Consider the following 12237-nt stretch of genomic DNA (forward strand, 5'->3'; position numbering starts at 1 on the left):
GGAACACACAAACATAAAAATAATTGCTGAAGGGTAGTGGGTTTGTAGATATTTTTTAAATTAATTATATTCTTAATTGTATCATAACAACAAATGTAAAGTTTTGTTTTATTGCCAAAAGAAATCTATGCATCAATTTATTTGCCATAAACATAATCTTTTCCATAAATAAAATTTCATTTAGAATTCTATTTTATTCTGCATCTGGTGAAAACCAGATCTAATTTTATAGACAGTAATGAGCCATATTTTCCTATATAGTATAGAGTACTATTATTTGGAATTCAGTACCTCTGTAAGCTACAGTCTTCTGTAGGATTGGCTGGTCTTTAACAAATTACATCCAAGGAATATAAATGGGTCTATAAGACCAGTGCTTCAACATCAGGTCAACTAATAAGCCACTGACATGTTGGATAAACCCAGTTCACCCTGAAGCCTGAAAATAGTTATGTTTGTATCTCTTATTTAAAAATAAAAATTTGAATAGGAATAAAAGCAAACTACTACAGGAACACATAAAGATTATAATGTATGAAGCCAGGCCTGTGGTACATGCTATAATTTGAGGCTGAGGCAGGAGGATTACAAATTTGAGGCTAGCCTCAGCAACTTAGTGAGACCCTGTCTCAAAATAAATAAAAAGGGGTGGCAGGGGGATAGGGATATGACTCAGTTGTTAAATGCCTCTGGGTTCAATTTATAGCACCAAAAGAAAAAGATTACAAGATACAAAAAGTATAAAGCTGTAAATCATGTTCACTTAATTATCATGTGAACAATAAATTGATTTAATGAAGAATGGAGAAAATAAATGTATTGCAAGGATGGTGAGGGTGTACAGAGAAGGAGATGGAAAAATAGAGTAAGAACATTAAATCTTCATCCCTCATGGTGAGAAATCAAAATAAAAGTGATACGAGTCAATATCATTTCTTCTCCATTCCTAAATCAATCACGAGAATACTGGAAAAATACAAGCAGAGCATCATCAGATTATGTCAGAGAGATGTCTACATAAAATAACTTCTTTTGTACAGAAGTTTCATCATGGTCTTTGGGATTAGATATTAGATTTGAATCCTATCTCCAACAATTATTAGCTGTGGTGCCTCTGATAAAGTTACTTCTCTTTGCTAATCCTGTATTCCCTCTCTTACCCATGAAAACGCCTGGAAAGGTTTACATGAGATAATATAAATAATATTCTAATGTACACCAGGTACTAGATAAATGCTTAGTAAAGTAGGTTTCTCGCAGGGATATTCTCTATTCCACCATCAAACCACACCATCTGGCCTTTGGAAATGGTAAGAGCTCAACCCTTCTCCATCATCTAGACACAGTTGATCAGCTGTTTGCACCCATGGGAAAAAACCATCATATCAGAACTGAAAGTCCTTCTCTAAGGTATTGGCTTCTTCTCAATCTAAATAAAGTAGAGCTAGTTGAGGAGGAGGCAGAGAACCATAAAAACTTCCCTTCTTCATGAAAAAGATCTCCGTGATAATCTCCCAGGAATTCCCATGCAACCTCCCAGCCCAATGGCATTCCCCTAGACCTCAGAGAGAACTATTAAAGCTGCAATGTACATGAAACAAAGAGCATCTCTCTCCAGAAAGCACTGACCTTCAACCCTGGCAGACCTCGTCTTCCTCGTGACCCCTAAGAAAAGAAGGAAAGCAGAGACCTCAGAGAAAGAAATAAACCATTTCTCACCCAGACATACCTTCCTCTTCCACAAAGGCAGGAGAAATATACTACACCTACCTGAGGACCAACACTTCCAGTTTTCCCCTGAGGTCCATTGAAACTGGACAGACCCTAAAAAGTAAAAGATAAAGGGAAGATCAGTTTAAATGCCACACACTTCTGGTTTTCTTCTCTATATCTGTACCATCCAATACAGAAGCCACTAGCTGAAGGCAGCTATTCAAATTAAGTGAACAAAAATGAAATTTAAAAAAAATTTAGCTTCTCATTCAACACTGGCCACATTCCAAGTGCTCAGTAATTTCATGTAGCCAGGCTACCATATTGGATCACACAGATAGAGAATATTTCCATGATCTCAGAAAGTTCCATTGACCATCACTCCTCAAGAAGCCAATGACATTAAGTTCTCATGTTTCAAACATCAATGTTGCGGACAAATTCCCCACAGATTAGTAGTCTTTCCCCACAGACTCTTCCTTTAATGACTCCTCGTGGTTCACCATGCTGGGACAGCAGTTATACACATTCTTCAACATGCTTAGTATAGGAAAATACTGGCCCATCCCTTTCTACCCATGTCTTATCGGGCATGTCTTGAGTGGCAGATAGAAGCAGAAGGTAGAAGGGTATGTCTCTGCACATGGAGAGATCAGTGTATAGGCAATGAAAGAAAGCAAGGTTTCACAATCACGATGAGGAAACCTCTGTGGAGTAGAAGTGGGGAATGAGTAGTATCCAGAAGAAATGATCCCTCTTTCAGGAGAAATGGAAACCCCATGGGATCCCAAGAAGGGATATTTCAGATAATTATTCAGTGAGGCTACATGCTAAGTCAAGTGGAATACGTAAGTGGGGAAAGAATATGAAATACAGAAATAAAAAATGTCTTGTGAAAATTCGTTCATTACAACTGTCATTTATAGCACATTAATTCTGAGATAATTTAAATATTCCCCAATATGAGGGAAATGCTAATCAAGTCATGACAGAAACACTTTTCACCTGAAGTTTATAAAGAATATATATATATACACACACACACACACACACACAATATAAACACAAAGGAAAAAGGGGGGAAATTCAATATGGAGGCTGCCTCTGATAAGAATCAGAGGGTATATCTGAATAGACCAGTTATATAGGTCAAATTTTACTTAAACTCAGTGATGGGTTAATAAAAGCTTGTGTGCATGATAGTATTCACTACATCTTTTCCAGGGTCTTGGATATTTCATGATATATTTTTTAAGATTTAAAAAAGTATTGATTTTAGTTTAAGATGACGTGCTGATATGCACATTACAAGGGTTTCCAAAAGTTCAGATTGTAGCATCGTGAAGAGAAAAACATCTGAATGATTAACCACAGTGCTCACTTGTCTACTCAGCCATATTATGGGCTTTGGGTTGCAGGATTTATCTGTATAGCTCTTCTATTCAGAGTTGCATTTCTAAGACAGCTGACTTCTTGTCGTTGTACATGTTAGAATTCTAATGTTTATCTTGAAATACTGTTTGTCGAAAAAAATTAAATATGTCATGATAAAAAATGCACAAGGCATGCAAATGAAAAAGCACAAAATTAAAAAGCAAATCTTCCTTCTCCCAAGGCAGCCTGAGAAAAGAATGCTTCTCATAAAATTCCAAAAAAAAAAAAAATTCTGTACTTACAAGTAGACATAAATATATTGTTTTGTAAACTCAAGCAGGAGCATACTATAAACACTGTCATACATTTTTATATTTTACTCAGTTTTTTTTCTTGAAGATTTTTAAAGATCAGCAGAAATAGGTGTATCTGACTTTTTTTAAAAAGTGTATAAAGTAAAAAAAAAGTATATAAAGTAGAAAGTTTGTGCTATGATGTTGTTCTTCTAAAATTTGCAAAATTATGTGGGAGAATAATTTGTCCCAAATATGGAAAAAGAAAAAAATGACAAGTCCCCATTTTTAAAAATATTACACTAGGGGCTGGGGATGTGGCTCAAGCGGTAGTGCGCTTGCCTGGCATGTGTGCAGCCCGGGTTCGATCCTCAGCACCACATACAAACAAAGATGTTGTGTCCGCCGAAAACTAAAAAATAAATATTAAAAAATTCTCTCTCTCTCCCTCTCTCTCTCTCTTTAAAAAAAAAAATATTACACTAGAACATTTTGTAACAAGCCCATGGGACACTTTTCTGACTTTCTCTAGAAGAGAGATTGCCATCATATGTTAGGAAAGTTCAATAAAATAATGGTTTCCTTGGCTACTGGAACTATGGATCATTTTTCCTCTACATTTTACTTTATATTCCCAAATTTCTGTAGTAAATGTTACTTTTATGGGCTTTTTTTTCCAAAGTAGGAAGTAGATGAGAGGAGGCTATAAATAAAGCCTTCTCACAATAGATCTGGATGTAATAAAGATTCTTTCTTAAAAGATTAATCATTTTCTCACTTCAGCAGTAAATAGCATTTTGCAGCCAACATAGTAAAAGAATTATCTGGGCAGATGCTGGAGCCATTGGGTAAAAGATTGTTGGGAAATAGGAAATTTATAGTCTCAGAGTATCATTCCCATTCGAAGAAAGGAAAAGCATGCTTGCCGTGGAGAAATCTGGCGAACATAATCCAATGTTCGAAATTAATGTCACCAATATGACCCAAATCAACACTGTATCCCTGCCCATCATTAATAAATGTACAGCACCACTAAGTCTCTGCCAAAAATGCTTAGCCTGACTGTAGTTATGGAGAAACCATCAGATGAATCCTAATTGAGGTAAATTTAGCCAAATAACTAGTCTGGAATGTCAATGTCACAAATAACTGGGCCACTGATGTGATTGAAAGATACCAAAGAGGAAAGACACCTGAAACAACTGCTTAATCCTCAGCTACACGCTGGAACAACAACAACAACAAAAAAAAAAAAAAAAACAGGCATAAAGAACATCGTTGAGTGTTATGGATCGAGTATTTATGTCTCTTCTCAAAAAAACTCATTCTGAAATCTTGACCCCCAAAGTGAAGACAGTAGGAAAGGAATGCCAGTCAGTCATAAGGGTGGAGCCCTCCTGAACAAGATTAGTGCCCTTACAAAAGAGGCCTGAAGGAGCACCCTGTCTTTCCTCTATGTGAGACCATAGCCAAAATACTTATTTAAGAATCAGGAAATGGGCCTTCACCAGATGCCAAATCTTCAGTGCTTTGGTCTTAGAATTCCCAACCTCCAGAACTGTGAAAAATGCATGCTATTTGGGGTACCCAGTCTATTGCATTCTGTTATAGTGACCCAAACTAAGACATGGGACAAGTGTAGAAATTTGATTACGGACTGTGTATTAGAAAATAATGTTGTACAAATATTGTTTCTCGAGTGTGATAATTATATTGTACTAATATAGAATGATGTCCTTTTTCTAAGAATACACTTGAGCATATAGATATACACATACATGCATTTGTATAAAGAGATATAAAGCAAATATAGTAATAATGGGGTTCATTCTTGCAACTAAAATTTATTTTTCATAGATTTGAAATTTTTCAAAATTAGAAGTTAGGGTAAAAAGAAATGCATAATTTCTAATGATATGGAAGTTTTCTACAAATTTGAACTCACATTGAATAGTGTTTTATAAATCTACCGTTTTTATTTAATGTTGCAACACGGTGTTTTCCATGTCAAGAAATAGTCTTCTATATTATTTTTCACTGCCTAGAAATATTCCATTGTGCAGAAGCACCAGGATGCATATAAGCTATTATTAGACATTTGAGTATTTTCAATTTTTTACTATTTTAAAAATCACCACAGTGATCACCCTTGCTGCTAAATCTGTGTTGGTCCATGATTAGCTTCTGGGTAAAGTGCTAGGCCTAGAAAGACTAGAAATTAAGCTATGGCAGACACAGTGGTGGCCTACACAATAGTCTCTCCCTTTTCCTCCTTAATATGAAAATCTGTTGTGTTTAGAACAACAATATACTCAACTCCAGGGCTGTAGATACAGTTCAGTAGTAAAGCACTTACCTACCATGCTTGAGGCCCTGAGTTCAATCCCCAGGACAAAAAAAAAAAAAAAAAAAAAAACCTCCAATGGGTGAATGAGAATAGATCTAAGCCAATCATGGTGATCACATTTCCTTTATTCAGAGATTTGCTTTCTCTGGATCCCGTGAAATTGGGCAGTTATGCTCAATTTTCTAATGAGCTTAGAAAACAATATTGTTGAAAACACCCAGATGAAAGGAAAGTCCCTTTCCTCCTGGCATTTTATATAAAAGTAAAGACAAAATGCTCAAAGCTGCCAGGCCTACAGACATATGCTGACATACTGAGGAGGGAGCGTGGAAAGAAAGGGACTGTATCTCTGACAAATCACTGAGTCTCAATGGTATCATTGAGATGGTGTGTCAAATCTGAAATCACCTAAACTTGGGTTTCAAACATATTACTACTTAACACTACTAGACAAATTTTCTAAGAGTCATATATATAATAAGTAAATACATATATGTATTATATATGTATATATAATATGTATTATACATATATATGCATATGTATATTTTTTAAACAGCAATGCTAACTGATTTATTTGCCTATTGCCTTTCCAAAGGTTAAGCTCGTTTTCATTCTCCCCAGAAGTGTTTATTTCACACTCCTGACTGACATGACTGATTCCCTGATACTAAATATATAATAAAGTTTCTCCTTGTTGGAATGACTGCTTTACCCATCCAAATTGTAACACTGAATCTGTTCTTAGATTCATCTCAGAAATAATTCCAAGGGAAGACTGCCCCCTAGAGGTCCATCTCCTGATAGTACTGAGGCTAGAATGTCAGTATCCACAGCTGCAGGCTTATGTAACTGGTGAGAGTTACTTCTGTTATCCAAGTCTATTCAAAGGAGTTAGTTAGCACCCTTCTTTGAGCACAGCATGGGAGCAGAAGCCATGAGATACAAACTCAATATGGCATTGCCTCAGAGGATTACAATTTCCATGTACACACACAATTCAGGGCTGATGTTCAAAGTTAACCCTTGGCTAAAATCAGGGAGGGAGGCATCTGAAAGCTGTGAGCATGTGTAGCGATAGTACTGTGGCAGGCAGAGCACTGGACAGTTTGTCTATAGGCCTGGGTTTCTCCCCAGCAGTAAACCTTGAGCCAACCATAGAACAAGTTCATCTTATCTCAGATCACAATCTTTCTTCCCATGACAACCTCTAACTCATGGAAATCAATCTCCATTCTTCCCATCTTACAGATGGGCACCAGATGGGTTGCTTCCCTACTGTCTCCTTAGCCCAATCCTGTCGATAATTGAGTGTCCCTTCACAGAGCTCTCTGGTCACAACACCAAAGGAAACATTCTCAATAGGGTCTGTTCAAAACAACTGTAATTAATGACAGGATGAAATATTCTTATAGTCAACTCCCAGTGGTTTTCTCACATAGCTACATAATAATGACCTTGTTACAAACTGAATTTAACTTAGGATCTGGACATATATAACATGGATGCTATCTAGCCACAATCTAGGAAGGAGAGTCAATGTCCTACAGTTTTGTTAAAGGATGCAGAACTGGGATTGGAAGAAAATAGAGGTTCCTAGGCTCTTTTCTAGTTGCAAATATTGTGCTATGCAGACCTCATTCCTGGAAATTAGGAATGGTGAAATGTGAGGACTGAAGCACTTGGATTTATTTTAGTCATTCTTCAGAATCATGCATTTTAATGTCTGGGACATAAAAATCTAAAATTGGCTTCCAAGAAATTAGCATCTGTCAAGTTAACAAGTCTTTTTTCTTCTGTGATGTCTTCTATCATAGTGCTTCCAGTCTTTAGAGCTAGACAAAGATCTCCTCTTTTAAAAAATGGCTAGTACCCAATACACATCAATCAGCTCTGACTACAAAGAAAAGCAAGCCGGTGACATGATAATTGCAAGCATCTTTTAAATTTTATAATTGGAAAATTTTTTAAAGTGGAAGAATCCTAGGCATCCTTGAGTCAGATGCTTTCATTTGCTAATGAGGAAACCAAGAACAAAAGAGGTAAAATAACTTCTAAAGTATTACTAATGTTGTGGGAGATAGTTTTTTTTTTCCTGTACAAATTCTAAGACAAGAATACAAGGACAAGATGTAAGCAGAGATAACCAGTCAGGACTCCTGTGTCCATGGATGATGGAATCCCACAGGTTTGTTCCCTGGCTTGCTAAGCAGAGTGCCCAAATTTCTACACCAGAAGCATTTGTTCCCATGCATACCAGTCCCCCCAATTAAACAGAGGTCATCTTACCTGATGCCCACGCCTTCCTTTTTCCCCCTTAGGTCCTTGAATGTGACTATCCGTTCCAGGATCCCCCTGAGAAAATAAAATGTCGCTTATTCAAATGGACAACAACCAAATTAAAAAAAAAAAAAATATTATAGGAAAAGTTCCTTAAAAAGAAAACAACAACAAACACACACACACACACACACAACCAAAGTGGACCCTTTTTATTGTCCAGACCCATCCAGTAATCCCAGATACCTGGTACAATTAAAATTCCAACCTATTTATGAACCCAAATGTTCTGTGACACGGGTTTTACTCTCAAATCTCTCGTTTGTTGCAGTGCAGTAAAGACAGACTGAACAGATGCCTCATTAATGAATAAAAAATGGCTCTCACCTTGTGCCACAAGCAAACATTTCTCAAATCCCTGGAATTAAAGCAGAAGAAATCCCCCAATCTTTACTCACAGGATCTCCTCTTAACCCAGGCTCTCCACGCTCTCCAGATTGTCCTGGTGGTCCTGTCAAGCCCTTAAATCACAAAGAGAAAAAAAAAATGTGTCACTTTTCAAAATCTCTTGTTGCCTAAAAGGAAAAGAACTCTAAGAGGAAAAAGAAAAAATCAGGCTCAAAGAGCAACTTGGTACTTGAACTTGAAAGCATTCACTGTGGAAAAGGCAAGGTCAAGCAGTAGGAAAGATGTTTTGTTGGAACCTTCCATATGATCAGCCTTAGGTGTGCTTCACCTCACTTCTTAGGAATTAACCCACTTGCATATGAGGGACTTGAGGCTCTGGGAAGCTGGACTCATAACTCCCTAATATCAAATTTCTTGATTTTTTTCACTAATTCCTGATTCTCTCTGCAGAAACACACATAAACAAGGGGGAAGGGGAGTTTTCTCCATCATGGATGCAGGCAGGATTAATAGAGTAAGACCTCATGGGGAAAAAAATAAATAAAAGGAGAAAGAGAATGATGTTTTCAGAGTGGGCATGCAAAAGGAACATTCAGGGGGGCAGGAGTAATACAATCTGACTTAATTGGGATTAATGAAGAGAGTGGTTGAACAGCCTTGGATGTAAGACTAAATCATCAGTGACAGGGAGCCATGAAAAACTTGTGAGCTAGACAGTGACACAATTATGTCTCTAAAGCACAAAAAGTGAAGTCCCTGGATTTAGATTCTCCATTTCACTATCTCCATTTCACTATCAGGTCCTAAGTAAACATTCCAAACAGTCATCTAACATTCATTGTCCTTTAACTCTCAATCTAGTCTCTAAACCACTAAATGATTCTTTCCCACAGCTTAAAAATAAATTGTTGATATCAGTTTACCCAGTAGAAATGAGAACAGAATGCCTTCATATTTTACCCAATTTCCCCTATTTCCTTTTTCTCCAGATGATCCTGCGACTCCACGATCACCCTAGGAAAAGAAAAAGAAATATATAAAGAATCTTGGGCTGGGGATGTGGCTCAAGAGGTAGCGTGCTCGCCTGGCATGCACGGGGCGCTGGGTTCGATCCTCAGCACCACATAAAAATAAAATAAAGATGTTGTGTCCACCGAAAACTAAAATACTAAAAAAAAAAAAAAAAAAGAAGAAGAATCTGTATTCTATTAGTCATTCCAGAAAATTCTTTCGGGTAGTTTCACATTTTTAACCAAGAACAGGAAATCACTTTATCACAACAGAGTGACAGACTAGATCCTTTGAACAACCTTTCCCCAAAAAACAACCGTAAATTCCAGATAAATTAAAATATATTTTAGATACATTAAAAAGACAATAAAGAAAAAAGAGAAATCCTTTGTTCAGAATGAAGACAAAGCAGGATCCAGAGAGAGAAGAGCTCTTGGTTAAGAACTTATTGTGATATGTGTGTGTGTGTGTGTGTGTGTGTTTTCAAGAGAGAAAGAGATAGAGAGGAGAAAGACCTCAGGCTGACAATTTATGTTACTGGTCCCGGGAGCTAGTGCCACTAGGAATGTGGCTGAAGCAAACAACATCAACTCAGGTTTTAATGACTTCTTAAAGATAAAGTTCCATTAAAAACTGTTAATTTTTTAACTGATGGAACTTTATCTTTAAGAAGTCATTAAAACCTGAGTTGATGTTGTTTGACTTTTGTTAATCAAAAGTCACAACACACAGGAGGGACACACCATGTCGGAGAAGCCAGGAGAAACAACACATGATAGAATCAGACCCACATTGACTACAGATATTGGAATTATCATATACAGAATATAAAATAAGTATATTCAAACTTCTAATTAGACTGTTAGGTCGGTGGCGGCGACTTGGTGGCGACTTAGTGGCAACTTAGAACAAAGCAGCCCGCGCCGAAAAATAACATCAATCAGATGCCGGCGGAAACGCCTGTCAGTCACCCAGATCTCCTGACTAATGCCTGTCAATCAGCAGGCCCCCCCCCCCCCCCGCCAATCCTGGAGTTCAGCCAACTCCCCTGACCAACTTCAAGGGGGCAAGGGACCCTAGAAATACCTTTTCCTGTCCCAAGCCCTTCCCTTCCTGCTGTAAGCCCCATAAAAGTCCAGTCCAGTCGAGCTTCCACACAGTTTCTCCTCAGACCCTTCCCCTGTCCTCTCTGTGGGTCTGATCGAGTTCCGCCCGGGAGTGATATCTCAATAAAGCCTGTTCAGCGGCCCTTTTAAATCTGCCTCCTTTGGCCATTGCCTGCCCCGACTGATCTGACATAGACTTCTATAAAAAAGATAATAGAGAAAATAGGTGCTCTACTTTGGATGTTGAATGTCCCCTGAAAGACCCACATGTTTAGGTTTGGTGCCAGAGTGGCAGTGTTGTGAAAAGCTATGGACGTTTAAGAGGTGGAGCCTAGTGGGAGGCCTCTAGGTCACTGAAGGAAATTGTGGGATCCTGGATCCTTCCTCTTCCTCTTTTCCTTTTGCTTCCTGGCCATGCTCCACCACATGCTCCCCACTATTACTTTCCAGCACCCCTACCAGGGGTCTAAAATTAAGGGGTCCACCCAATCATAGACTGAATCTCTAGAGCCATAAGCCAAAATTAACCTTTTATCTTTATAAATTAATTATCTCAGATATTTTTATAATGATGAAAAGTTGGTTAACACAATAGGAAAGATAAAGATTTCCATATGATGATCTTCTAAGGATTTTCTAAGACATAAATACTCAGAATCAACAGCCGAACAAGTTCCAAGCAGAATAAATAAAAGGAAATCCACACCTAGACACATCATACTGAAACTGTCAAAAAGGAAAAACAAAGTGAAATTTTTAAAGCAGCCTGATACATATTTTTATACTCTGCTTACAAAGGAATAATTACTTTGAAATATAACTTCTTAACAGCAATAATGGAAGATACAAGGCATTAAAATCCAGGAGTCTAGAAAGTTATATTTTCAAAGAGCTGAAAGAAGATAACTATGAACACTGAATTATTTACCCAATGAGCTATCTTTCAAGAAAAAGAGTAAAATAAAAAGATTTCCAGGAAAATAAAAGCCAAGGGAGTTTACAATGAATCACCCTTCATTAAAGGAAATTCTAGGAGTTCTACCTTAGGCAAAAGATTCATGGTGTTTTCATGTTCTTTTGAAGGCATCAACATACTGACAGAAAGGCTTTGATGAAACTAGCAAATATGAGGATAAAGCTAGATAAGCACTGGCTATATAGAATAATAATAATAACAATGTCTAATCTACAGGATCTAACAAAAATAAGATGTGATGATCTTCTAAGGATTTTCTAAGACATAAATACTCAGAAATAAAATACCAAAGAAATAAAATACCAAATAATTTAAGAAATAAAATACCAAATAATTAATATGTGATATCAGAGGAGGGTAAAGTTAGGTTTTTGGATCCTTGTATTTTGGAGATAAGAATAAATAACATGTGAACTTAACCACTGTTGAGTATACACGTCAAAATCTCTAGACAATCAGGAAAAGCTATGCTCACTATAAGAGTATAAATGCCAGACTGGTCAAGGGGAAAACAAAATGAAATACTTCCATACCTGTTCTCCATCCAAGCCATCAACACCTTCCTCACCAGCGTCGCCCTGTGGAGCAAAGGAAGATCAGAGTTAGACACAAGAGAAATAGGGGTACGTGGATATTTCTTTGATGTTAACTTCCTTAATAACTTATTTTCCAGTTGATAGAAGAATCTAGACCTTCTGAAACAACAGCTACATAGAGCATGCAATTATT

General features: G+C 37.2%; 1 protein-coding gene across 1 annotated transcript in view; it reads right to left on the reverse strand.

Moving 5' to 3' along the window:
• LOC124084619 (collagen alpha-4(VI) chain) overlaps positions 1-12237 on the reverse strand; it is a 101585-nt gene that overhangs the window by 47906 nt on the left and 41442 nt on the right. The window contains exons 15-20 of the mRNA XM_046431960.2: positions 12042-12086; positions 9376-9429; positions 8466-8528; positions 8017-8082; positions 1771-1824; positions 1630-1665 (exon numbers count right to left, since the gene is read on the reverse strand). Coding sequence (XP_046287916.1) covers positions 1630-1665; positions 1771-1824; positions 8017-8082; positions 8466-8528; positions 9376-9429; positions 12042-12086 — 318 coding nt within the window. The remainder of the gene's footprint in view (positions 1-1629; positions 1666-1770; positions 1825-8016; positions 8083-8465; positions 8529-9375; positions 9430-12041; positions 12087-12237) is intronic.

This window comes from Marmota monax, unplaced genomic scaffold (assembly GCF_021218885.2).
Source record: "Marmota monax isolate L192 unplaced genomic scaffold, Marmota_monax_Labrador192_F-V1.1 WCK01_AAM20220418_F8-fsc00022, whole genome shotgun sequence".
Classification (NCBI taxonomy): Eukaryota; Metazoa; Chordata; class Mammalia; order Rodentia; family Sciuridae; genus Marmota; species Marmota monax.